At 40.9% G+C, this 27,155-nt stretch overlaps 2 protein-coding genes across 3 annotated transcripts in view; both read right to left on the bottom strand.

The window, feature by feature from the left end:
- Window positions 1-814: 814 nt before the first annotated feature.
- Window positions 815-8,452, bottom strand: coro2ab (coronin 2Ab). The gene is made up of 11 exons (XM_048177843.1): window positions 7,126-8,452; window positions 6,924-7,040; window positions 5,901-6,050; window positions 5,374-5,541; window positions 5,179-5,295; window positions 4,972-5,076; window positions 4,246-4,342; window positions 4,051-4,163; window positions 2,640-2,733; window positions 1,857-2,059; window positions 815-1,775 (listed from the first exon to the last, which is right to left on the bottom strand). Exons 1-11 carry the CDS (start codon window positions 7,318-7,320, stop codon window positions 1,650-1,652), a joined length of 1,485 nt encoding a protein of 494 aa, XP_048033800.1. The 5' UTR covers window positions 7,321-8,452; the 3' UTR covers window positions 815-1,649.
- A 1,682-nt stretch (window positions 8,453-10,134) lies between these two features.
- tec (tec protein tyrosine kinase) overlaps window positions 10,135-27,155 on the bottom strand; it is a 28,781-nt gene continuing 11,760 nt past the window's right edge. For both annotated transcript variants that reach the window (XM_048177841.1, XM_048177840.1), the window contains 6 exons: window positions 13,804-13,975; window positions 13,509-13,725; window positions 13,282-13,346; window positions 12,959-13,077; window positions 10,731-10,888; window positions 10,135-10,659 (listed from right to left, as the gene is read on the bottom strand). In XM_048177841.1, the coding sequence (XP_048033798.1) occupies window positions 10,579-10,659; window positions 10,731-10,888; window positions 12,959-13,077; window positions 13,282-13,346; window positions 13,509-13,725; window positions 13,804-13,975 (812 nt within the window). In that variant the 3' untranslated portion in view covers window positions 10,135-10,578. The remainder of the gene's footprint in view (window positions 10,660-10,730; window positions 10,889-12,958; window positions 13,078-13,281; window positions 13,347-13,508; window positions 13,726-13,803; window positions 13,976-27,155) is intronic.

The raw sequence follows: 27,155 nt of genomic DNA, 5'->3' as shown, positions 1-27,155 counted from the left end.
GTAATTGAGTTTATTTCACAATTCTGACTTTATTCTGACTTTTCTTCTTATAATTCTGACTTTATTTCTTATAATTTCACATTTTTTTTTAATTTATATCACAATTTTGACTATTTCTTGTAATTACAAGTTTATTTTGCAATTCTGACTTTTTTCTCACCAATTACTAGTTTATTTCGCAATAATGACTTTATTTCTTTTAATTACAAGTTTATTTTGCAATTTTGACTTTATTTCTCACAATTACAAGTTTATTTCACAATTCTGACTTTATTTCTTGTAATTACGAGTATATTTCACAATTCTGACTTTTTTTGTAATTACGAGTATATTTTCCAATTATGACTTTATTTCTTATAATTTCAAGTTTATTTCACAATTTTGACTCTATTTCTTCTAATTACAAGTTTATTTTGCAACTCTGACTTTATTTCTCACCAATTACAATTCTGACTCTATTTCTTGTAATTGAGTTTATTTCACAATTCTGACTTTATTTCTTGTAATTATGAGTATATTTCATAATTCTGACTCTATTTCTTGTAATTGAGTATATTTCACAATTCTGACTTTATTTCATATAATTTCAAGTTTATTTCACAATTTTGACTCTATTTCTTGTAATTACAAGTTTATTGTGCAATTCTGATTTTATTTTTTTTTACTAATGAGTTTATTTCGCAATATTGACTTTATTTCTCACAATTACGAGTTTATATCCAACAATTCCGACTTTATTTCTCACAATTACGAGTTTATTCCACAATTCTGACTTTATTTCTTGTAATTACAAGTTTATTTCACAATTCTGACTTAATTTCTTGTAATTGAGTTTATTTCACAAATTATGATTTTATTTCTTGTAATTATGAGTATATTATATTTTTCCCACTCTTTCTTGTAATTGAGTATATTTCACATTTCTGACTTTATTTCTTATAATTTCAAGTTTATTTCACAATTTTGACTCTATTTCTTGTAATTACAAGTTTATTGTGCAATTTTGACTTTATTTCTCACCAATTACAAGTTTATTTTGCAATATTGACTTTATTTCTTGTAATCACAAGTTTATATACAAGAATTCTGACTTTTGATAATCGCAATTGCAAGTTTAGATATAAACTTGAGAAATAAACGTGAAATTGTGAGTAATATAGTCAAGTTCAAAGAATTGTGAGAGAAAGTCAGAAACGTGAGATTAAAAAGTCGTAAATACCTTCTCTTTTTTCCAAAATTCCAAAATTTTAAGATTCCAAAATTTGTGTGACCCAGCTCTTCAAAGCAGGATGGATTTCTGATTGGCTGTCAATGTTTTTATCCTAAAAAATTGCTTTGAAATGTATTTCGACAATATCATTCCTCTGTGTCGTTTTCGTTACAGCTGTGCAGTGGAATTGACCATTCTCTAAGAGAAAGCAATTGTTAAAATCTTATCATTATAGTTATTTATATCATTATCATTATAGTCCTTGTTGTGAACTAATAATTCAGTCCAAAAATAAATATCTTACAAATATATAATGAATCAACATGAACCGTATTTACACAGACGATTCCTCACAACAGTTCATAGGACTCAATGTTTTCCACATTCTCTTCTTTGATTGGCTGCTGTGATTGGCAGTCTGTGCTGTGATTGGCTGCCGTCAGAAGGACGCTCTCATGTGGTTGCGCATGTTCTTCAGCTCCAGCTCCAGTTCTCGTATTTTATCATCTCTCTGCTTGAGTTGCTCCTGCAGATCTTGAGTTTCCTCCCGCTGGTGAAGCGACACCTGTGAGAGTCAAGCACAGAGCGTTACGACCTCTGACCTTTGAGAATACTACATGACATGACAGCGTTGTTTGCGTATGACCTCCGAGGGTCCGGTCCGGTTCAGATCGCAGCATGTGCGTGAGGAGATCCAGTCATGGCTTTGGGTGTCGTCCTCCGTCCAGTCCTGCAAGTCTGCGATGATGTCAGGAGGGTATTCTGTGTCCTGATTGGCTGGAGTCTCTGTTTCAGTTGGGCTGGTGTCGAGCGCTTCAGCTCCAGGTCTCAGAGACATCAGTAGCGGCCCTGCAGGAGGAGCAGCTCGTACATCTTTATGACACCTTTAACGGGACCGTCCACCCAAAAAGGGCTGTTCTGCTACTATTTATGTGCCCTTCAAGTGGAGTCGGAAATATCATAATTATGAGTTCAGATCTCATGAATGACCAAGCATTTACATTTATGCATTCAGCATTCGCTTTTATCCAAAGCGACTTACAGAAGAGAAACAAAAGGGATTCGTCAAAGATCCAACAATATTCGTAATATACAATACCAGGTTTACTAGTGGGAAACTAAAATTGTGACATCGTAAGGGGCGTGTCCATTTGAAACAGATGTAGTTATTTGGGTTTATTGTTCACAATATAATTCATGTGTTCCATATTGGATGGTTATTTCCCACAAGCACTTTAAGGCGGCATTTACCCGCCCTCATGTTGTTCTAACCTGAAAGGCTTTTGTTGATCTTTGGAAACAAATGAAAATCGATTTAGTCTTCTGATGGGATAGGATTGCTTTATGTGATGCACGGATTTCATTTAGTTTTTTATACCATGAATTTTTTTACTTTTTAAACTTGATTATGTGACCCAGTTTGACTCACCTTTGTTCTGCCCCATCAGCCACTCGTCTGCAGTCATGGCTGGTTCATTGGCTGCTGTCATGGGATAAATATCCGCATGAAAACCCTCAGACTGCTGACAGAAACAAAGACATCACATTCCATCACAACTTCATTTACATCTTGGGAAACTTCCCACATACAGACTCCTCCCATAAACAGGCTCCTCCCACACATACACGCTTCCTACAAACAGGCTCCTCCCACAAATTGAGTCCTTCCATACGCTCCTCCCACATACAGGCTCCTCCCACACACACAGGCACCTCCCACATACACTCCCCCTCCCACAGACTCCTCCCATACACAAGCTCCTCCCACATACACATCCCCACACATGCTCCTCCCATACACAACCTCCTCCCATATATACTCCTCCCACTGGCTCCTCCCACATACACTCCTTCCATACACAAGCTCCTCCCACATACACATCCCCCACACAGGCTCCTCCCACATACACCCCTCCCACAGATTCCTATAAACAAGCTCCTCCCACATACACTCCCTCTCACACAGACTCCTCCCATACGCTCCTCCCACATACACCCCTCACACAGATTCCTATAAACAAGCTCCTCCCACATACACATCCCCCACACAGGCTCCTCCCACATACACCCCTCCCACAGATTCCTATAAACAAGCTCCTCCCACATACACTCCCCCTCACACAGACTCCTCCCATACGCTCCTCCCACATACACATCCCACACAGATTCCTATAAACAAGCTCCTCCCACATACACTCCCCCTCACAGACTCCTCCCATACGCTCCTCCCACATACACATCCCACACACAGGCTCCTCCCACATACACTCCCCCTCACACAGACTCCTCCTTTAAACAGGCTCCTCCCACATACACTCCCCCTCACACAGACTCCTCATATAAACAGGATCCTCCCACACATAAGCTCCTCCCACATACACTCCCCCTCACACAGACTCCTCCTTTAAACAGGCTCCTCCCACATATAAGCTCCTCCCACATACACTCCCCCTCACACAGACTCCTCCTTTAAACAGGCTCCTCCCACATACACTCCCCCTCACACAGACTCCTCATATAAACAGGATCCTCCCACACATAAGCTCCTCCCACATACACTCCCCCTCACACAGACTCCTCCTTTAAACAGGCTCCTCCCACATATAAGCTCCTCCCACATACACTCCCCCTCACACAGACTCCTCCTTTAAACAGGCTCCTCCCACATATAAGCTCCTCCCACATACACTCCCCCTCACAAAGACTCCTCATATAAACTGGATCCTCCCACACATAAGCTCCTCCCACATACACTCCCCCTCCCACAGACTCCTCCTTTAAACAGGCTCCTCCCACACATAAACTCCTCCCATCAGCCCTCGTCTCAGTCGCGCTCTTACCTTCCGCGGCACACAGAAGCTCAGCGGCTCCAGCAGGTCTTTGACGGTGAGCAGCCTGTAGAACCGGAACACCTCGCACACGCTGATGTTCAAGCCACGCTTGGGCATCACACCTAAACACACGAGCCAACCAATGAGAGTCCAGGCCGGAGCACAGCAGCGCTCATGTCAGCATCACTCTATATGTGTGTGTACCCAAGCCTCTCTGAGGGGACGGAGAGCGATATTCAGACAGGAAGTGAATGTAGGGTTTCACCGCACTGACCTCATAATAGCGAATGTTACCATCGCCCTGTGACACAGACACAGTTCACACTGCAAAAAATCATTTCTCCAGTACAAATACACACCGATCAGGCATAACATTATGACACTGACAGGTGAAGTGAAGAACACTGCAAGAATCTCTGCATCACGCCACCTGTTCGTGGGTGGATATATTAGGCAGCAAGTGAACATTTTGTCCTCAAAGTTGATGTGTGGATATTAATCTTAATAAAACATCTTTTGCAAACAGCTCTTAAGTCTCTAGATCATTAGCTGTAATCATGTAATCAATTGCGGATCTCGCTCATATTCAAGCGCTGGTTACGCTCATGCTCATGTTTTCTCATTTATAAGCAAAAATAGCCATCATATCTTGTGCTCAGTAGATGGCGCTATCCTAAATCTGCTAATGTTCCCTCAGCTTATGGAGGTGATCATACATACCACGTTTCGTCTCAATATGCCAAAGCGCTGCAGAGATACAGGCTCATGTCAGTTCAGCGTCATATTCACTGCTGCGTTATACGAGAACGGTTCGCTCTACTAAAAAGCATTTGATAACTTATGGTCTGCATTGTCTAAAGACAATCTGTGCCAAATTTGGTGATGTTCTGACTAATGGTCTAGGACTAGATCGAAAAATTCAAAATGGACCTTTCCAGCCAGATACAGCATGTGTGTGTCGGCGTCATAAAACGGGAAAATGACCCCCGAACCTCCATCCAAATCCTCCTCCAGTAATGGCTCGGACAGATCCTCCTGCGGACACACACACACACACACCATATAACACATCTGCTGAATACACACACACACACACACACACACACACACAACACTGAACATGAGTGTGTGTTTTACCAGATCCCACAGGGCAAACTGTCTCTGGTTCCAGCAAGAGTTTCCCGTGGACACCAGCATCTTCAGATCCCACAGGAACAGGATCTTGGACACTTTACGAGAGCCACAGCAAGACTCCTGGATGAGTGGAACATCACAGATGAAGTTCATGTCTTTATCGTAAGTCATCTCACACACACACACACACACACACACCTGCAGCACTCGTCCAGTCCGCGGCTCGATGATTCGGATCTTCTTGTCTTTGCAGGCCGTGGCCAACAGACTTCCATCTGCATTAAAACTCAAACAAACCACCAGCTCAGAGTGTGTGTTTATCACACACACCGGCACCTCCGGTGCGTCTAAACGCCACACAAACACCTACAACACACACACACACACACACCGCTGACAGACTGATGGTTTCAAACTCTTGTCAGGAACATGATCTACATCCAGCGCATCAGTACATCAGAGACTAAAGGACACTAATTAATGTTTAAGTGGACATTGTTAAACAGTTTCGAGGAGAACGGGCTCGTACGCTGTGGTCTTCAAACAAACAGAACGATATCGTCAGCTTGTGTGGACGCTAATATAGTTATCATTTAGTTATCGTTCCTGGTGTGAACAGGCCTTTAGATTCCGGCCAAAATATGCTTTCGTAGAGGCCACGTGTTAAGAGAGCCAAGCTGTCTAGGTAGACGACTCAGCAGGGAACAGTGTGTGTGATGTCATACTTTGCAGTCGTAGGCGGAGCTTAGCAGCAGGTCTCTGGCGGTTGGATGCCACTCGATGAGCGACACCCTGCGGCCGTGAGCGAGCAGATCCTGACTGGGCGACGTCAGGTCGGACTTCAGTCCGTTCGGAGGGATGTTCCACACCTTCACCTACACACACACACACACACACACACACACACACACACACACACACAGAGTTTACATTCCGCATTTCTGGGGTTTTTTTGTTTCCACCACAGAATTAAAAAAAAATTTAAAAAGTTAATCAATTGTTTTTTCTCACAATTATGACTTTTTTTCTTGCAGTTGTGAGTGAAGATCATTTACTCGCCCTCATGTCAGTCAAAACTGCATGAATAATCCGGCGGATAAATGCACCTATTTTATACGGAAGCTTATTGCTGCCATAGCTTATTCTCAAGCTTATTCTTGTGTCAGACTTTCTTTCTCACAATTTTTTTGTTTAAATCCCATAATTCTGACTTTTGTTCAAATTCTTGTGCAATTCTAAAAACAAAGTGTGATATAAATATGCAATTGCAAGAAAAAGAAGAAAAAAAATGAAACTTTTATCTCACAATTCAGACTTTTTTCTTGCAGTTCTGGGAAAAAAAAGTCCAAATTGTGAGATAAGTTTTATTTTTTTTATTTTATAAACTCGCAATTGCAAGTTTGCATCTCACAATTTTTACTTTTTTCTCACAATTCTGAGGTTACATATCGCAGTTATGTCTTTTTGTTTCTGGATCGGAATAAAATACATTTAAAAAAGCATTTGCGACTTTTTCACAATTTTGAATTTTTTTTCAGAATTATGAGATTTAAAGTCAAAAGTGGTGAGAAAGTCTGAATTGTGAGAAAAATTTGCCATTTTTTATGTTTTTTATTCTGTGGCGGGAATAAGCTTCCATGTAAAATAGGTGTATTTTTCCGCCGGGTTGTTCATGCAGGTTTGACTGTAAATGATGACAGGATGATCGTTTTGTCATGGACACTGAACAGGTCACCATGGAAACTGACCGTACAGTCCTCCGAACAGGACGCGATGCGCAGGTCGTTAAACGGGTCCCACTTGACGTCCAGCACTCGAGCGCTGTGACCGCACACACGCGGATGCAGAGGACTCACACGGCCCGTCTGAAACACACACAACACACACTGACACACACACCCTGGATCAGAGCATGCTTGTGGTGTTGGGTCAAAGGGGGTGTGGCCTTACATGACGGACAGAAATGACAATGAAGGCCCCGCCTCCTGTACACTCTGTCACCACGGCGATGAATCGTGGATTGACAGCACAGAACTGGTTGTCCTGGACGCTGCGTGTGATTGACAGCCCACGGTAGCACCGCCCCTTAACCGCCGCCTTCCCGATCACATGATGAAACGTCACACGGGAGTAACGCTGGGACATCTGAAAACACACACACACACACACACACACAATGAGACGGGATGTGTGTGTGGATGAGGAAGTGGTGCTGTGTTGAAATATTCATCATGTCGTTCAGCACTGTGGTTTTGTTCCTCCCAGTGTGTGTTTGGTCGAAACAATGATATTTTGGCTGAAGATCAACGTCACATTAAGGATTTTTCCAACTCATGAATCATTGAAAATCCTACAAATTTGGAGGATGAATCTTTAATGCTGTAGGGAGATTGCTTTACAAGCTGTTACAAGACCAAACATCTGACATTTAACCTGAACAGCCATTCTCACGCTCGCACAACTTTCTCCATCACGACACGCAGATCTCAGGCCAGTCTAAACTCAAGTCAGTGTCAATGACGCCGTCCGTCAGCCGCTGAACTCACATTATTCAGTCCACTGAACCCAAACATTGTTCAGCATTTTCCACAATCATCACCAGCGCATTTAAACCAGTTAGGCCTAAAATACAATTAAATGAAATCTAATCCAACCTACATTTAGGCCTACTACCAAAAAAACCTTTGACGTTTTAAAGGCTTCTGTTCAAACTCATCCCCTTGAAAAACCTTTAGACCTCATTAAAGACTCACGCGTCACACGATTCAAGAATCACGCTGAACAATAATCTACAGAGAGTACACACGTTGTTAGACATCTTTGCACTGAAACGGTGCGTCAGGGTCATTAACTAGAAATAATCAGCTTCAGAGTTCGAGACCACAGTTCAAAAAACACCATGACATCATTTGCTCTTGTGTCAGTTCTCAAAATATCGTCTTTTGCTTTCCGCAGAACAAGGGAAGTCTTTTCAACATGAACTCAATGCAATTCGTAAACATTTTACAATTCAGAATTCATATGAATTCATTGGATCTCATTCGTTTTGATCGTTGCATCCTTGGAGCTTCACAAAATAAAAATAACACAAAATAACTAGATGAAGTCAAGATAAATGTTTTGTTGTTGTGAGAAAACAGATTTCACAGAAAGTAATCTAATATTCAGCAGTAAGAAAAAAAAAGTGTTTTAAAGGAGACCAACACCCCTTTCACAAGATGTAATATCAGTCTCTGGTGTCTCCAGAATGTGTGTGTGAAGTTTCAGTTCAAAATCCCCCACAGATCATTTATTATAGCTTGTTAAATTTACCCCTATTTGGGTGTGAGCAAAAACACAGCGTTTTTGTGTGTGTCCCTTTAAATGCAAATGAGCTGCTGCTCCAGAAGAGGGCGGAGCTTTAACAGCTCAACAACAACAAAGCTGGAGAATCTCACGCAGCCAAAATGAGGATTGTCAGTAACGGTGTTCAGCCTTACATTGTTCAAACCGGAGTCGACACTGATGGAGAGACTCAGGAAGAAGTTACAGGACCTCCAGCACTGCACATTTTGTATGTCACCTTTATCTGACACACCTACTTCAGGTCTTCTCTACTAATGAGCTGATGAGTGGAATCAGGTGTGTTAGATGAGAGAGACATCCAAAATGTGCAGTACTGGAGGTCCTTCAGGACAGATTTGGGAACCATTCAGACAGTGTAAATATGCTTTCCATTGACGCGAATGAAGTCCGTTTTTGCGTTAGTGTCAGGTGAACCACAGTCTGCTCCGGTCCAGAGACACGACAGCACAGATGCACGAGTCGGCGCAGACCACAAAACGTATCGGACCCGTTTGAATTCTGCACAGAATGCTGTATTTTAAAGCAATTTAGAGGAGATTACAAGGAGAAACGGTCAGAGATTAGAAGGAAACTGAGGTTTTACTGAGTTTAACGGATCTGGCCGCGCTGTGATATAAACGAAACGCTATTTTAAAAAGGGGGCGGGGCTGTTCAATATATCCCGCCATGTCTTCAGTTGAAATGACGTCAACACAGTGAATCAAGGCTCTTCAGTGGGCCTTTAAGATAAAACTGCTTGTACTCTGATTCTTCTGTAAATGTATAAAGCAAATTCCTTTGTCAGAGTGGGCCATTTAACCCCCCCTGTGGAGAAAAAAAAACCCTTGGTACAAATTATTTTAGTTATAAAAAAAAAATAAAATGAGCATTTTTCACACTTGGTTAACTAGAATAACGATTCTAGACACATTTATCCTTTGTTTCACAGAAAAAAAAATACAGTCCTTAATCGGGGCGGTTTTTTTGTTTTGTTTTTTTCAAAAAAACTTACGTTCTTAATTCACAAATTATTATGTCTGTTTGTTTTTTGTTTTTGCCACAAACTAAAAATGGTAACTGCGATTTTTTACCTCACAAATCTTACTTTTTTTGCAATTGCAAGTAAACAAATCTGAAAATATCGTCAGTATGAATGTATTTTAAAATACACACACACAGATCTGAAGCTGCTGAGGTCAATACAGGAAATGTTCGTATTTGCATGTCAAACCCCCAAACCGCATGAAGCTTCAGTTTAACCCAATAAAGCGCCGCTCAGACACGGACGCGCGCGCGTCGATTCACGAGCGTCACGTACAGTCGGTTCTTTCACAAGAGCTGATGTTTCTACATGAGCGACATCCTTCCTGCTTCCTTCTGCTTTCTGAGTGTGTTTGAGAGCGTCTTACCTTCATAATCACGAGGAGTCCGACATCGCGTCCTTACAGACCCGCACCAGTGTGTGTGTGTGTGTGTGTGTGTGTGTGTGTGTTCTCTCGGATATCAGGAGGCTGATTAGCGCTTGTGTTCATTAATTAATTATGATGATTGAAATGAGTGAGGAAAATACAGTGTGTGTGTGTGTGTGTGTGTGTGTGTGTGTGTGTATGTGTGGGTTGATTGACACTGACTCGGTCAACGACCACCTGAGGTTTATTTGACACTTTACAGTAGATCAACACACTTATGGAAGCTCATTTCTGCCACATAAGCAAAGAAATCACGCTTTTGTAAATCATAATTATGGCATAATTCGGAATTATGACGTACTGAGTCAAAATTATGAGATGACAAATCGAAATTATGACAAAAAGCCAGACATAGTCATATTTTCCACTTTTTTTATCTCATAATTATGACTTAGAATGTCATAATTTCAACTTTTTATGTCATATTTCAGATCATTTCCACACATTCTGACTGGAGGGAACAGAGTCATAAATAAAGGCCTCGGATGAGGAGGAGTCAGTTCATGCGCAGATGCAGACGTGTCACATGCACACGCGTGCTACGGCGCTGAGCCTCCGTGAGCTCGTCACGTGACCACTGGACTGGAGCGTCAGACCATCCAATCAGAGCTCAGGATTCAGGTCCGTCGTCCTCCAGCTCGTCAGTGATCAACTCTGAGATCTTGGAGAAGGTCGGCCGCTCGTCGGCTCTCTGAGGAAAACACACACATTCAGCACCAGATCAAATCAATCGTCACGTGATCACTGACGAACAGATGTTACCTCCATCCAGCACATCTGCATGATGTTGTAGATGTGAGGAGCCGCTTTTTTGGGCCGATAGAGCCGATGTCCCTGAGTGACCATCATCACCACCTCGTGGTTTTGATTGTGTTCATACGGCATCTTCCCTTCCGTAAACACTTCCCACATTAACACACCTGAAGAAAACAAGCACAACAACAGCGGCGTCAACCGTCATTTCACCTTCACAACACACTTCATCTACAGTAACACTGATCTGACTGTGACTCCATCAAAACATGAAGTGAATTCATCTGAATAATGACTCTATTGTCTACTCTAGAGCTGCTTCTAGATGAAAATGAATTTGTTTTATAATTGATGAACTTTGCAACACTGACACTTTTATTGAATGGAATTAAATCAAACAGAACTGAAATGAATTAAATTCTTTTTGCAACAATGACAGTTATTGAACTGAATTAAATCAAAATGAACTGAAATTAATTGAATTCATTTCAAATTTGATGAACTGCAAAATTGACACCGTTATTGAACTCAATTAAATCAAACTGAACTGAAATGAATTAAATTTGTTTCATAATTGATGAACTTTGCAACATTGATACTGTTATTGAACTCAATTAAATCAAACTGAACCTAAATGAATTAAATTTGTTTCATAATTGATGAACTTTGCAACATTGATACTGTTATTGAACTCAAATCAAACTGAACTGAAATGAATTCAATTTGTTTCATAATTGATGAACTTTGCAACATTGATACTGTTTATTGAACTCAATTAAATCAAACTGAACTGAAATGAATTGATTTCGTTTCATAATTGATGAACTTTGCAACATTGATACTGTTATTGAACTCAATTAAATCAAACTGAACCGAAATGAATTAAATTTGTTTCATAATTGATGAACTTTGCAACATTGATACTGTTATTGAACTCAATTAAATCAAACTGAACCGAAATGAATTAAATTTGTTTCATAATTGATGAACTTTGCAACATTGATACTGTTATTGAACTCAATTAAATCAAACTGAACTGAAATGAATTCAATTTGTTTCATAATTGATGAACTTTGCAACATTGATACTGTTATTGAATTCAAATCAAACTGAACTGAAATGAATTCAATTTGTTTCATAATTGATGAACTTTGCAACATTGATACTGTTATTGAACTCAAATCAAACTGAACTGAAATGAATTAAATTTGTTTCATAATTGATGAACTTTGCAACATTGATACTGTTATTGAACTCAATTAAATCAAACTGAACTGAAATGAATTGATTTCGTTTCATAATTGATTAACTTTGCAAACATTGACACTGTTAGTGAACTCAATTAAATCAAACTGAACTGAAATGAATTAAATTCTTTTTGCAACATTGACAGTTATTGAACTGAATTAAATCAAAATTAACTGAAATTAATTGAATTCATTTCAAATTTGATGAACTGCAAAATTGACACCGTTATTGAACTCAATTAAATCAAACTGAACTGAAATGAATTAAATTTGTTTCATAATTGATGAACTTTGCAACATTGATACTGTTATTGAACTCAAATCAAACTGAACTGAAATGAATTCAATTTGTTTCATAATTGATGAACTTTGCAACATTGATACTGTTATTGAACTCAATTAAATCAAACTGAACTGAAATTAATTGATTTCATTTCATAATTGATGAACTTTGCAACATTGATACTGTTATTGAACTCAATTAAATCAAACTGAACTGAAATTAATTGATTTCATTTCATAATTGATGAACTTTGCAACATTGATACTGTTATTGAACTCAAATCAAACTGAACTGAAATGAATTAAATTTGTTTCATAATTGATGAACTTTGCAACACTGATACTGTTATTGAACTCAAATCAAACTGAACTGAAATGAATTCAATTTGTTTCATAATTGATGAACTTTGCAACATTGATACTGTTATTGAACTCAATTAAATCAAACTGAACTGAAATTAATTGATTTCATTTCATAATTGATGAACTTTGCAACATTGATACTGTTATTGAACTCAATTAAATCAAACTGAACTTAATTGATTTGAATAATGACTCTATTGTCTTTCTAGAGCTGCTTTACAGTTGAATCTGACTCATATTTGATGAAGTTTTCATCACTGATTCAGTTATTTTCCTTCTAAATAAAGCGCTGTAGAAATAAATAAAGCTGGCATCAGGAGATCAGGAGCTGATCTAGACACTGACCGAAGGACCAGACGTCAGATTTACTGCTGTATTTGCAGAAGTTGAAGACTTCAGGAGGAGACCATTTGACCGGGAACTTTGCTCCGGACGAACTCCAGTACTGATCATCCAGAACATACCTGCAGGAGAACAGAAACATCTAATCATGTCTACAGTTTTTGTTTGTGTTCATATAACTAGTGGCATAAAAGAGTCCTACCATTCAGATAAAGTAAAATATTTAGCAATTCGATATGAAATCTTTTGATCTAAAATGATTGAAGGTTAACAAGCAGGATACTACGATTTTATGTTCTGTGGGAACAGATGTGATGAACCGATACCTGGTCATCCCAAAGTCTGAGACCTTCACCACCAGCGAGCTGTTAACCAGACAGTTCCTGGCCGCCTGAAAGACACCAGAGCCGCAAAATAACCCATTTTTTTTAATTCCGTGGCAGAAACAAGTTTCCATACATAACAGAATACTTCCTAAACTGTAACACTGAAACACACAGCTTTGGAAAGGTCTGATCACAGCTCTGTTGTGTGTGTGTGTGTGTTTACTGACCAGGTCTCTGTGGATGAATCCGTTCTGCTCCAGATGCTGCATTCCCTGACTCACGTCATGGCAGATTCCCAGCAGGTCCTGCGATCCCAGCGCTCCTCTCCGCTGCCGCAGGTAGTTGAGCAGGCAGCCCAGCTCCATGAACTCCGTCACCAGGTAGATGGGCTTCTGTTGGGTACAGACGCCGTACAGCTGCACCAGGTTACGGTGAGACAGATTCCTGCGGGCACACGAGACACATGAGCCAAACACTTGGACATGATCCTCACGGAGAGGTTCATGAGTGTGTGACTCCTACATCATGATCTTGGCTTCCTCTATGAAATCATCTTCACTCATGGCTCCTTCCCTGACGGTTTTAATGGCCACTTTATGCTGCGCCCTCCATTTGCCCAGTCGCACCACTCCAAACTGACCGCTGCCCAGCTCCTTCATGAAGGTCAGCTCCGACGGGTTGATCTCCCATTTATCTGCACAACACACAGCATTCATCACACGTCACGTCAGCTTTATTTCAACAGCTCTTTATATGTATAGAGTGTCAGAATGTGTTCAGAGTGTGTTCAGTGTGTGTGTGTTCAGAGTGTGTGTTCAGTGTGTGTGTGTTCAGAGTGTGTGTTCAGTGTGTGTGTTCAGTGTGTTTGTGTTCAGAGTGTGTTCAGTGTGTGTGTGTGTTCAGAGTGTGTTCAGTGTGTGTGTGTTCAGAGTGTGTGTTCAGTGTGTGTTCAGTGTGTGTGTGTTCAGAGTGTGTTCAGAATGTGTGTTCAGTGTGTGTGTTCAGTGTGTGTTCAGTGTGTGTGTGTTCAGTGTGTGTGTGTTCAGTGTGTGTTCAGTGTGTGTGTGTTCAGTGTTTGTGTGTTCAGTGTGTGTGTTCAGTGTGTGTGTTCAGTGTGTGTTCAGAGTGTGTTCAGTGTGTGTTCAGTGTGTGTGTGTTCAGTGTGTGTGTTCAGTGTGTGTGTGTTCAGTGTGTGTTCAGAGTGTGTGTTCAGTGTGTGTGTGTTCAGTGTGTGTGTTCAGTGTGTTTGTGTTCAGAGTGTGTTCAGTGTGTGTGTTCAGTGTATGTGTGTTCAGAGTGTGTTCAGTGTGTGTGTGTTCAGAGTGTGTGTTCAGTGTGTGTGTTCAGAGTGTGTGTGTTCAGTGTGTGTTCAGTGTGTGTGTTCAGAGTGTGTGTTCAGTGTGTGTGTTCAGTGTGTGTGTGTTCAGAGTGTGTTCAGTGTGTGTGTTCAGAGTGTGCTCAGTGTGTGTGTTCAGAGTGTGCTCAGTGTGTGTGTTCAGAGTGTGTTCAGTGTTTGTGTTCAGTGTGTTCAGTGTGTGTGTTCAGAGTGTGTGTTCAGTGTGTGTGTGTTCAGTGTGTGTGTGTTCAGTGTGTGTTCAGTGTGTGTGTGTTCAGTGTTTGTGTGTTCAGTGTGTGTGTGTTCAGTGTGTGTGTTCAGTGTGTGTGTTCAGTGTGTGTTCAGAGTGTGTTCAGTGTGTGTTCAGTGTGTGTGTGTTCAGTGTGTGTGTTCAGTGTGTGTGTTCAGAATGTGTGTTCAGTGTGTGTTCAGTGTGTTTGTGTTCAGAGTGTGTTCAGTGTGTGTGTTCAGTGTATGTGTGTTCAGAGTGTGTTCAGTGTGTGTGTGTGTTCAGAGTGTGTGTTCAGTGTGTGTGTGTTCAGAGTGTGTGTTCAGTGTGTGTGTGTTCAGTGTGTGTGTGTGTTCAGTGTGTGTGTGTTCAGTGTGTGTGTGTGTTCAGTGTGTGTGTGTTCAGTGTGTGTGTGTGTTCAGAGTGTGTTCAGTGTGTGTGTGTTCAGTGTGTGTGTGTGTTCAGTGTGTGTGTGTTCAGTGTGTGTGTGTGTGTTCAGTGTGTGTGTGTGTTCAGAGTGCGTTCAGTGTGTGTGTTCAGCGTGTTTGTTCAGTGTGTGTTCAGTGTGTGTTCAGTGTGTGTGTTCAGAGTATGTGTTCAGTGTGTGTGTATTCAGTGTGTGTTCAGTGTGTGTTCAGTGTGTGTGTTCAGAGTATGTGTTCAGTGTGTGTGTATTCAGTGTGTGTTCAGTGTGTGTTCAGTGTGTGTGTTCAGAGTATGTGTTCAGTTTGTGTGTATTCAGTGTGTGTTCAGTGTGTGTTCAGTGTGTGTGTTCAGAGTATGTGTTCAGTGTGTGTGTATTCAGTGTGTGTGTGTGTTCAGTGTGTGTGTGTGTTCAGAGTGCGTTCAGTGTGTGTGTTCAGCGTGTGTGTTCAGTGTGTGTTCAGTGTGTGTGTGTGTTCAGTGTGTGTGTGTTCAGTGTGTGTGTGTTCAGTGTGTGTGTGTGTTCAGAGTGTGTTCAGTGTGTGTGTGTTCAGTGTGTGTGTGTTCAGTGTGTGTGTGTGTGTTCAGTGTGTGTGTGTTCAGTGTGTGTGTGTGTTCAGTGTGTGTGTGTGTGTTCAGAGTGCGTTCAGTGTGTGTGTTCAGCGTATTTGTTCAGTGTGTGTTCAGTGTGTGTTCAGTGTGTGTGTTCAGAGTATGTGTTCAGTGTGTGTGTATTCAGTGTGTGTGTGTTCAGTGTGTGTGTGTGTTCAGTGTGTGTGTGTGTTCAGAGTGCGTTCAGTGTGTGTGTTCAGCGTGTGTGTTCAGTGTGTGTTCAGTGTGTGTGTTCAGTGTGTGTTCAGAGTGTGTTCAGAGTGTGTTTGTGTTCAGAGTGTGTGTTCAGAGTGTGTTCAGTGTGTGTGTTCAGAGTGTGTTCAGTGTGTGTGTTCAGAGTATGTGTTCAGTGTGTGTGTATTCAGTGTGTGTGTGTTCAGTGTGTGTGTTCAGAGTGTGTTCAGTGTGTGTGTTCAGAGTGTGTTCAGTGTGTGTTCAGTGTGTGTGTTCAGTGTGTGTGTTCAGTGTGTGTGTTCAGTGTGTGTTTGTGTTCAGAGTGTGTTCAGTGTGTGTGTTCAGTGTGTGTTCAGTGTGTGTGTGTTCCGAGCGACCGATTTTGTGAATGATGTCTCGGTCGCGACCGAGCGACCGAGACATCCAGCTAGCGAGTCCCGTGTGCGATGCAGCTTTTCGGACGGCGACGGACAGACTACTCTACAAAAACACGGTCAGTCATGTCCGACGATTATCATGTGTATTAAATGCAACATGTACAGCTTAGCTCTTTCTGTCAGCAGTGAGACTTACACATGTGATAAATGCAGGGATATTGTCAGGCTGACAGAGAGAATCTCAGAATTAGAGACACGCATCCAAACTTTAATTGAGGATAGTGAGAATGAAAGGGCCTTAGATACTGCTTTGGATGCGACTAGCCTAGTAAACACTGCACATTCGGTTCCGGTTGTAGAAGCCACGCAGCAGGCTAACTGGGTGACTGTGAGGCGGCATAATGGCAAGAACAAACACCACTCTTCCGTTCCGATTAGAACATCAAACAGGTTCTCCCCACTCAGTGACGCACCCACTGAGAATCCTGTTGAAAGTGCCCTAGTTATTGGCGATTCTATTACACGGAACGTGAAAACAGAGACACCAGCCACCATAGTCACATGTTTGCCGGGGGCCAGAGCACCTGACATCAAAGCAAATTTAAAAGTGCTGGCTAATGCTAAACGTAAATATTCTAAAATCATTATCCACGTCGGCAAAAATGATGTTCGACTTCGCCAGTCGGAGATCACTAAAATTAACATTAAAGAGGTGTGTGAACTCGCAAATTCAATGTCAGCAGAAGTAATTTGTTCTGGCCCTCTTCCTGTTCGTCGGAGTGATGAGATAGTTAGCAGGTTATCATCACTCAATGGCTGGCTGTCTAAGTGGTGTCCGCAGAATAATATAGGTTTCATAGACAATTGGAAAAGCTTTTGGGGCAGACCTGATCTGTTGAAAAGAGATGGTATTCATCCCTCCCGGGATGGTGCTGCTCTTCTATCTAGAAATTTGGCAAATAGTCTTAGAGCTAAACCATGACAAACCAGGGCCCAGATCAGGACGCAGACAAACTGGCTAAACCGACCGTCTGCTAGCCGCCTCACGTCACAGAACTCAAATAATTCACAGCACATAGAAACTCTTTCACCTAGATATTATCACATAGAGACTGTGTCTGTACCTCGAACTAGTAAATACAAAAAACTTCCGAAACCTTTTAAGGGTAAAAATTTAATTGATGTTCAAAAAATGAAAATCACAGATAAATCAGATAAACAAATGATAAAGCTTGGGTTACTGAATATTAGATCTATTTCTTCAAAAGCACTTATCGTAAATGAAATTATCACAGACAATAAACTAGACTTGCTGTGTTTGACAGAAACCTGGCTAAAACCAGACGATTACATTACTTTAAATGAATCTAGTCCTCAAGGTTATGATTATCGACACAATCCTCGACAGAAAGGCAAAGGGGGAGGTGTTGCTGTAATCTATAGTAATATATTCAGAATCATTCAAAAGAATTTCAAATATAATTCCTTTGAAGTGATGGTGCTTTATGTAACATTATGTAAGTTGACATTTGTGCTGGCTACTGTATACAGGCCACCAGGGCACCATACTGACTTTATCAAAGAATTTGCTGATTTTCTATCAGAGTTAGTACTGGCTGCGGATAAAGTCCTTGTTGTTGGTGATTTTAATATCCATGTAGATAATAATAAAGACGCATTTGGATTGGCATTTGCAGACATTTTAAACTCTATTGGAGTTAGACAACACGTGTCAGGACCCACTCATTGTCGTAATCATACCCTAGATCTAATACTGTCGCATGGAATTGATATTGATGCTGTTGAAATTCTACAGCAGAGCGATGATATATCAGATCATTATTTAGTCTCGTGTATAATACAGTTAGCCAAGGCTACAAAACCACCACCCAGCCATAAATATGGTAGAACCATCACTTCTACCACTAAAGATTGCTTTATAAATAATCTCCCCGAGCAGTTTCATCGCCTTAGTATACCTGACAACTTAGAAGAACTCGATGCTGCAACAGAAACTATTGGCTCTCTCTTTTCCAGCACATTAGATGCAGTCGCTCCTTTACGTCTAAAGAAGATTAAGGAAACTAATCCAACGCCGTGGTATGATGAGCACACTCAGGCTCTAAAACGAGCTGTGAGAAAAGCAGAATGTAGCTGGAAGAAAACAAAACTAGAAGTTTTTCGCCTTTCGTAGAAAGAAAAAATGATTGAGTACAGAACGGCTATAAGAAATGCTAGATCTGCTTATTTTTCAAATCTCTTAATAGAAAACAAACATAATCCTAGGTATTTATTTGACACAGTGGCTAAATTAACTAGAAACAGAGATTCAACTGCTGACGTTTCCAAAGAGCACAGCAGTAATGACTTTATGAACTTCTTTGCTTGCAAGATTGACAATATTAGAGAGAAAATTAAAAACATGCAACCGTCTACAGTTTCGCTTCAGACAGTGCACTGTAGTGTCCCTGAGGTAAAACTAGAATCATTCGCCGCTATAGGAGAGGAAGAATTATCTAAAATGATCAAATCATCAAAATCAACAACATGTACTCGGGGATGCTCTGCCTACTATTAGGCTTGACCTGCAAGCGGTAAAGTCACAGCTGGCGAATGATAAAGCTGCTACCGAGGCTACCATGTCCAAGCTTAAAGGTACGGTTGGAGAAATGGAGCACGCACTTACTGAGTGCTCCGATGACATTGCCGAGATGAAAACTACTATCGAGTGCCTCACAGCTAGCGTAGCCAAGCTGGAAAATAAATGTGAAGACTTGGAGTCCAGATCACGGCGCAACAACGTTAGGATAGTGGGAGTACCGGAGGGCCCTGACACCTGTACCACTGCAGCTGTGGCCGCCTTGCTGAAGGAAGCGTTCAATCTGGAAAAGGAGCCGCTTTTGGACCGGTCCCACCGGACCCTCCAACCCAAACCCAAGCCTGGTGACCGTCCGCGAGCCATTGTATGCAGGTTTCATTATCACAGTGACTGTATGGACATTCTGCGCCGCGCTAGAGAGCTCCGACAGATTAAAGTCAGAGGCGTGACCGTCTCAGTCTTCCCTGACCACACCGCCAAGATAGCTCGGGCTCGGGCTGCATTCAATGAGGTCAGACGCCAACTTCGTGGCATTGATGGTGCGCGTTATGGTCTGTTTCATCCAGCGCGACTTCGCATCACGTACAACGGTGTTGAGAAGGATTTCGTTTCTGCGGACGAAGCCAGCGACTTTGTCAAAACTTTGGTTCCTGGGTGAGCTTCAATAGCTTTTCAGATCTGTTCTACTCCAGTCTTAAATTTCTATTTGTTCAGTATTAGATGTTTTTCTGGCTTGCTACACTTACTAAATTAGTGTAATTTTGGTCTGTTTGTAGCAGGTACATTTTTATTTTATTTATATTTATTTTCCTCAATCTTACTGGACATTGTTAACAAGACTATACCATATTTTGTATTTTCTCATTTTATGGCTTTTGCATCTATTTGCGCAAGACTGAGGACCTACTGTTATTTGTTTATTTGTATTTTCACGTGCGTTACTGTATTCATGCGCATTTGTTAATGTTGAGATTGGCGGGAGTTTTTTCTTTTCTCTCTCGCTTTTGCTGGTTCGGCATGGTCTCCGGGTTGTTCAACACTATTGTGGACAACTTGTGGTTATTGTGGGAAACACTGCTGTCTCCTTTGTTCTGGGGTTACATGGGGACTTTGGGTGTATTTGTGTTTAAGGCATTGTTGGGGTGGGGGGGTGTTGAGGGTGTTTCACCTCGGCTCTGTATGACCATTTTAATTTTTTTTTATTCAGATGGTTAATGACAATATATATCCCAGCATTGCTGGGTCAGGCACACCTCTCAGATTTATCAGTTGGAATATACGTGGTAGGTTTTTGCGCACTTGAAACGTTTAAACTCTGATTTAGTATTTTTGCAGGAGACTCACCTTCGTGTTAAAGATCAGTGTAGGTTACATTGCCCCTGGGTAGGCCAAGTCTTCCACTCAAATTTTAATTCAAAAGCAAGGGGGGTCGCCATTTTAATTAACAAAAAAGTTCAGTTCTCATCCACTGATGTTATTGCTGATAGGAATGGCAGATATCTCATAGTTGCTGGGACCCTGATGCAAAAAAAGGTTTTGTTGGTAAACGTATATGCCCCGAACTTCGATGATGTTGAATTCGCTAACAGATTTCTGAGTAACATCCCCTTCTTGAACACACACTTGCTGATCCTTGGTGGGGATCTAAATTGTGTTTTTGACCCAATCTTGGATCGGTCTAATCCTCGAAATCTGACTCGATCTGTTATGTCTAAAGCATTTTCTGATTTTATGGAACAGAATAGTCTTATTGATCCATGGAGATCCCGTAACCCATCTATTAAAAAATTATCTTTCTTTTCCCAGGTGCACCATTCATACTCTAGAATTGATTACTTTTTTATTGATAGTACACTTAATTCATGTGTTAATTCTTCTGACTATTTAGGTATTGTAATATCTGACCATTCACCTTTATTATTAGATATTCAACTCTCTAATTATAAACCTAGCCCACCACTTTGGAGATTTAACTCTCTTCTTTTGGCAGACAAAGAATTCTGTGAACTCATTTCAAACTCTATTGATGAGTTCTTGTCTTTTAATCACAATGACTCCTCTTCGTATAAATTGCTGTGGGAAACACTTAAATGTTACCTGAGAGGTCAAATTATTTCTTACTCTGCTTTTTCTAATAAAAAGATTAATGGTAAGCTTAATGCACTTACATCTGTGATTAGTAACCTTGATCAGAAATATGCATTGAACCCTTCTCCAGAACTACTCAAGCAGCGTCTCGATTTGCAAGCAGAATTTGATCTTACTTCAACTAAAGAGGCAGAGCGCTTGCTACTACGTAGCCGTGGCTCATACTACGAACATGGTGATAAGGCAAGTCATTTACTGGCACATCAGATACGACGACAGGCCACTTCCCGCTTGATACCTACTATTAAAAACACTTGTGACACTATTACTGCAGACCCCTTAGAAATTAATGCTACTTTTAAATCATTTTACTCTTTATTATATAAATCTGAATTTCCTACTGATAACACTAAAATGAATACATTTCTACAGAATCTTTCGAACCCTGTCATTGATTCTATTACTGCCATGCAAATGGACTCTCCACTCTCTCTTGAAGAAGTATTAAATGCAATTAATGTCATGCAATCTAATAAAGCCCCAGGCCCCGACGGGTTTCCGATTGAATTTTTTTAAAAATTTACTGGCAAATTGGCACCATTACTTTTATCCGTATTCACTGAATCCCTGGAAAGTGGTTCTTTACCACCAACCATGACACAAGCCACTATTGCTCTCCTTCTCAAAAAGGACAAAGATTCAACCTCCTGTGGGTCTTACAGACCATTGTCTTTGCTTAATGCTGATGTCAAGGTATTGGCTAAGGTAATTGCATCCCGCTTAGAGAAAGTGCTTCCTCATATTATATCCGAAGAGCAAAATGGTTTTATAAAGGGACGTCAATTGTTTTTTAATACCCGTACACTTTTCAATATAATTTACTCTAAACACTCTGCTGAACTTCCTGAGCTTGTGATTTCTTTGGACGCCGAGAAGGCATTTGATAGGGTAGAGTGGGAGTACTTGTTTGCAGTTTTAAAAAAATTTGGATTTGGTGAAAATTTTATTTCTTGGATTCGCCTCCTCTATTCATCTCCTAAGGCCAGTGTTCATACTAATGTTTATTCTGATTATTTTACCCTTGAACGGGGAACTCGCCAAGGGTGTCCCTTATCACCTTTGCTCTTTGCTATTGCTATCGAACCTCTGTCAATTACATTAAGATCTTCCCCTTTATTCAAAGGAATCATCCGTAATAGAACTGAATATAAACTATCATTGTATGCGGATGATTTGCTATTGTATATATCTGATCCTTCACTCTCTATCCCTGCTGTTTTAAGTATTCTGGAGAACTTCAGCTCTTTTTCAGGTTATAAATTAAATTTGGAGAAAAGTGAGTGTTTTCCCATTAATACTGCAGCATGTCATATGCAACAGTCAGATTTGCCTTTTCGATTTAGTCCATCAGGGTTCAAATACCTCGGTGTCAACGTGACTCGTTCTTTGTCTAGCCTTGCTTCTGCGAATTTCACTCCTCTTATCTCTAAGATTACAACCAATATTCAAAGATGGGGTAACCTCCCCCTTTCTTTAATCGGCAAGATCAATGTTGTTAAAATGAATATTTTACCAAAATTTATATTCTTTTTTTTTTTGTCCTGATTTGAAAGATTTCTGGCTGGGTTATTTTAATATTATGTCCTCTGTTCTTGGGGTAAATCTCCAACCTTGTCCTCTGATTGCTATATTTGGAATTCCTGACCCCTCACTTGCACTTAACCCTACACAAAAGGACATCATAGCTTTTACATCTTTACTAGCAAGGCGCTCTTTATTGTTACACTGGAAGTCAGCTAAATATCCTTCTGTCTCCCGATGGCTCAGAGACGTCATGTATTTTTTAAAACTTGAGAAAATTAAATACACGTTGAGAGGATGTACAGACAAATTTTTCCTTAAATGGCAACCTTTTATTTCCTATTTCACTGATTTAGTGGTATTACCCAATTGAATGTGTTCCTTTTTTTTTTTTTTTTTTTTTTTTTTTATTGTACTGTGTGCATTGCATAAATAACCAGTAATATGTGTGTTGGTCGTGGTGTGCCAAGGGGGTGGGGGGGTTGTTCATTGTTTATTATAGTACTTTGTGATCCATTGTGATTATTTTCTCCTTCATTTTGATCAAAGTGTTTTTTGGTTTGTTTTTGATTATGCATATTTTTATGCGTATGTGTATATGTGTCCATTTACATATTTATGTATGTTTAAAGAGGGAGAAAAAAAAGGAAAAAGGGGGGGGGGGGGGGAGGATAAATTGTATCTGTGAATGGAAATATTGTATTGTTTTGCTTTTCCCAATAAAAAGAAAGTAAAAAAACAAAAAAAAAAACTGGATGACAAGAAATTTCTTATTATTAAATTCAGAAAAAAACTGATATCCTAATCTTTGGACCAAAAACTTCCTCACGAAAAAACCTTGAATACTCTCTAACACTTGACGGGTGCTCCATTAAATCTTCATCCTCAGTTAGGAACCTGGGTGTGCTCTTTGATACCAATCTTTCATTTGAAAGTCATGTTTCTAGTATCTGTAAAACCGCCTTCTTCCATCTAAAAAATATATCTAAATTACGACATATGCTCTCAATGACAAATGCGGAACAGTTGGTTCATGCATTCATGACCTCAAGGCTAGATTACTGTAACGCTCTACTGGGTGGTTGTTCTGCTCGGCTTTTAAACAGACTACAGTTGGTCCAAAATGCGGCAGCTAGAGTTCTTACTAGAACCAGAAAGTATGACCATATTAGCCCAGTTCTGTCAACATTACATTGGCTCCCTATTAAACATCGTATAGATTTTAAAATCTTGCTACTTACTTATAAAGCTCTAAATGGTTTAGCTCCCCAATATCTAAGCGAGCTCTTGGCGCATTATAGTCCCTCACGTCTATTGCGATCTCAGAATTCAGGCCAGTTGATAATACCCAGAATATCAAAATCAACTGAAGGCGGCAGATCCTTTTCCTATTTAGCACCTAAACTCTGGAACAATCTTCCTAGCATTGTTCGGGAAGCAGACACACTCTGTCAGTTTAAATCTAGACTAAAAACACATCTCTTTGCTCTTGCATACACATAACACATTATCAATACATTAACATTTTTCAAATCCGTTAAAGGATTGTTACGCTGCAATAATTAGGTCGGCCGGAACCGAGAACATTTCCTATAACACTAGATATACCTGTACATCAGAATAAGAATGGCATCTACGCTAATATCTGGGTGCTGGATCCAGGCCGTATCCAGATCAGATGGAGAACCTGTGTCTGGACCTGACTACAACGTAGCCCAGGAGGCAATGGGCCTACAGATCCAGTCCTGGCTGCATCTATAATTCAGATTTTTAATCCCCGTATCCGCTTACATATATTTATATATAATCTATTTTTAATCTCTATAATACAAATGTATAGTTCAGATTTTGATCTCCATATCCATTTACATATATTATATATATCTTCCAAGGGTTTTTTTTTCCTCCTAGGACTTTTTTCCCAGTGTTAACACGCTGGGTTTTTCTCCTAGGGTTTTTTTTCCACCCCTGGGAGTCAGCCGACATTGGCTTAATGTAGCACCATCTTGTATATGTTACATATTACCACGCTTGCTTGTACAGCTTATTTTTAACCACTTCTCTTTTTTTTCTGTGCTTCTAATATGTAAAGCTGCTTTGAAACAATTACCAATTGTAAAAAGCGCTATATAAATAAATTTGACTTGACTTGACTTGTTCAGTGTGTGTGTTCAGTGTGTGTTCAGTGTCTGTGTTCAGAGTGTGTGTTCAGTGTGTGTTCAGTGTGTGTTCAGTGTGTGTTGGATGTGTGTTGGGTGTGTGTGTGTGTTCAGAGTGTGTTCAGAGTGTGTTTGTGTTCAGTGTGTGTTGGATGTGTGTTGGGTGTGTGTGTGTGTTCAGAGTGTGTTCAGAGTGTGTTTGTGTTCAGAGTGTGTTCAGTGTGTGTGTTCAGAGTGTGTTCAGTGTGTGTTTGTGTTCAGAGTGTGTTGGATGTGTGTTGGGTGTGTGTGTGTTCAGAGTGTGTTTGTGTTCAGAGTGTGTTGGATGTGTGTTGGGTGTGTGTGTGTTCAGAGTGTGTGTTCAGAGTGTGTTCAGTGTGTGTGTTCAGAGTGTGTGTGTTCAGAGTGTGTGTTCAGAGTGTGTTCAGTGTGTGTTCAGAGTGTGTGTTCAGTGTGTGTGTGTTCAGAGTGTGTGTTCAGTGTGTGTTCAGAGTGTGTTCAGTGTGTGTGTGTTCAGAGTGTGTGTGTTCAGTGTGTGTTCAGTGTGTGTGTTCAGAGTGTGTGTTCAGTGTGTGTGTTCAGTGTGTGTGTGTTCAGAGTGTGTTCAGTGTGTGTGTTCAGAGTGTGCTCAGTGTGTGTGTTCAGAGTGTGCTCAGTGTGTGTGTTCAGAGTGTGTTCAGTGTGTGTGTTCAGAGTGTGTTCAGTGTGTGTTCAGTGTGTGTGTTCAGTGTGTGTTCAGTGTGTGTGTTCAGTGTGTGTTCAGTGTGAGTGTTCAGAGTGTGTTCAGTGTGTGTGTTCAGAGTGTGTGTTCAGTGTGTGTGTTCAGAGTGTGTGTTCAGTGTGTGTGTTCAGAGTGTGTGTTCAGTGTGTGTGTTCAGTGTGTGTGTTCAGAGTGTGTGTTCAGTGTGTGTGTTCAGTGTGTGTGTTCAGTGTGTGTGTTCAGTGTGTGTGTTCAGAGTGTGTGTTCAGTGTGTGTGTGTTCAGTGTGTGTGTGTTCAGTGTGTGTTCAGAGTGTGTGTTCAGTGTGTGTGTTCAGAGTGTGTTCAGTGTGTGTGTTCAGTGTGTGTGTTCAGTGTCTGTGTTCAGAGTGTGTGTTCAGTGTGAGTGTGTTCAGTGTGTGTGTTCAGAGTGTGTTTGTGTTCAGAGTGTGTTCAGAGTGTGTGTTCAGTGTGTGTTCAGAGTGTGTGTTCAGAGTGTGTTCAGTGTGTGTGTGTTCAGTGTGTGTGTTCAGAGTGTGTGTTCAGTGTGTGTGTTCAGAGTGTGTGTTCAGAGTGTGTGTGTTCAGTGTGTGTGTGTTCAGTGTGTGTTCAGAGTGTGTGTTCAGTGTGTGTGTTCAGAGTGTGTTCAGTGTGTGTGTTCAGTGTGTGTGTTCAGTGTCTGTGTTCAGAGTGTGTGTTCAGTGTGAGTGTGTTCAGTGTGTGTGTTCAGAGTGTGTTTGTGTTCAGAGTGTGTTCAGAGTGTGTGTTCAGTGTGTGTTCAGAGTGTGTGTTCAGAGTGTGTTCAGTGTGTGTGTGTTCAGAGTGTGTGTTCAGTGTGTGTGTTCAGAGTGTGTGTTCAGTGTGTGTGTGTTCAGAGTGTGTTCAGTGTGTGTGTTCAGAGTGTGCTCAGTGTGTGTGTTCAGAGTGTGTTCAGTGTGTGTGTTCAGTGTGTGTTCAGTGTGTGTTCAGTGTGTGTGTTCAGAGTGTGTGTGTTCAGAGTGTGTGTTCAGAGTGTGTGTTCAGAGTGTGTGTGTTCAGTGTGTGTGTTCAGAGTGTGTGTTCAGTGTGTGTGTTCAGAGTGTGTGTTCAGTGTGTGTGTTCAGAGTGTGTTCAGTGTGTGTGTTCAGTGTGTGTGTTCAGTGTCTGTGTTCAGAGTGTGTGTTCAGTGTGAGTGTGTTCAGTGTGTGTGTTCAGAGTGTGTTTGTGTTCAGAGTGTGTTCAGAGTGTGTGTTCAGTGTGTGTTCAGAGTGTGTGTTCAGAGTGTGTTCAGTGTGTGTGTGTTCAGAGTGTGTGTTCAGTGTGTGTGTTCAGAGTGTGTGTTCAGTGTGTGTGTGTTCAGAGTGTGTTCAGTGTGTGTGTTCAGAGTGTGCTCAGTGTGTGTGTTCAGAGTGTGTTCAGTGTGTGTGTTCAGTGTGTGTTCAGTGTGTGTTCAGTGTGTGTGTTCAGAGTGTGTGTGTTCAGAGTGTGTGTTCAGAGTGTGTGTTCAGAGTGTGTGTGTTCAGTGTGTGTGTTCAGAGTGTGTGTTCAGAGTGTGTGTTCAGAGTGTGTTCAGTGTGTGTTCAGTGTGTGTTCAGAGTGTGTGTTCAGAGTGTGTGTTC

This window comes from Megalobrama amblycephala, linkage group LG24, assembly GCF_018812025.1.
Source record: "Megalobrama amblycephala isolate DHTTF-2021 linkage group LG24, ASM1881202v1, whole genome shotgun sequence".
In the NCBI taxonomy this organism is placed as follows: domain Eukaryota; kingdom Metazoa; phylum Chordata; class Actinopteri; order Cypriniformes; family Xenocyprididae; genus Megalobrama; species Megalobrama amblycephala.
Note: the sequence above shows the minus strand (reverse complement) of the source record. Positions and strands in the feature narration are given on the sequence as shown.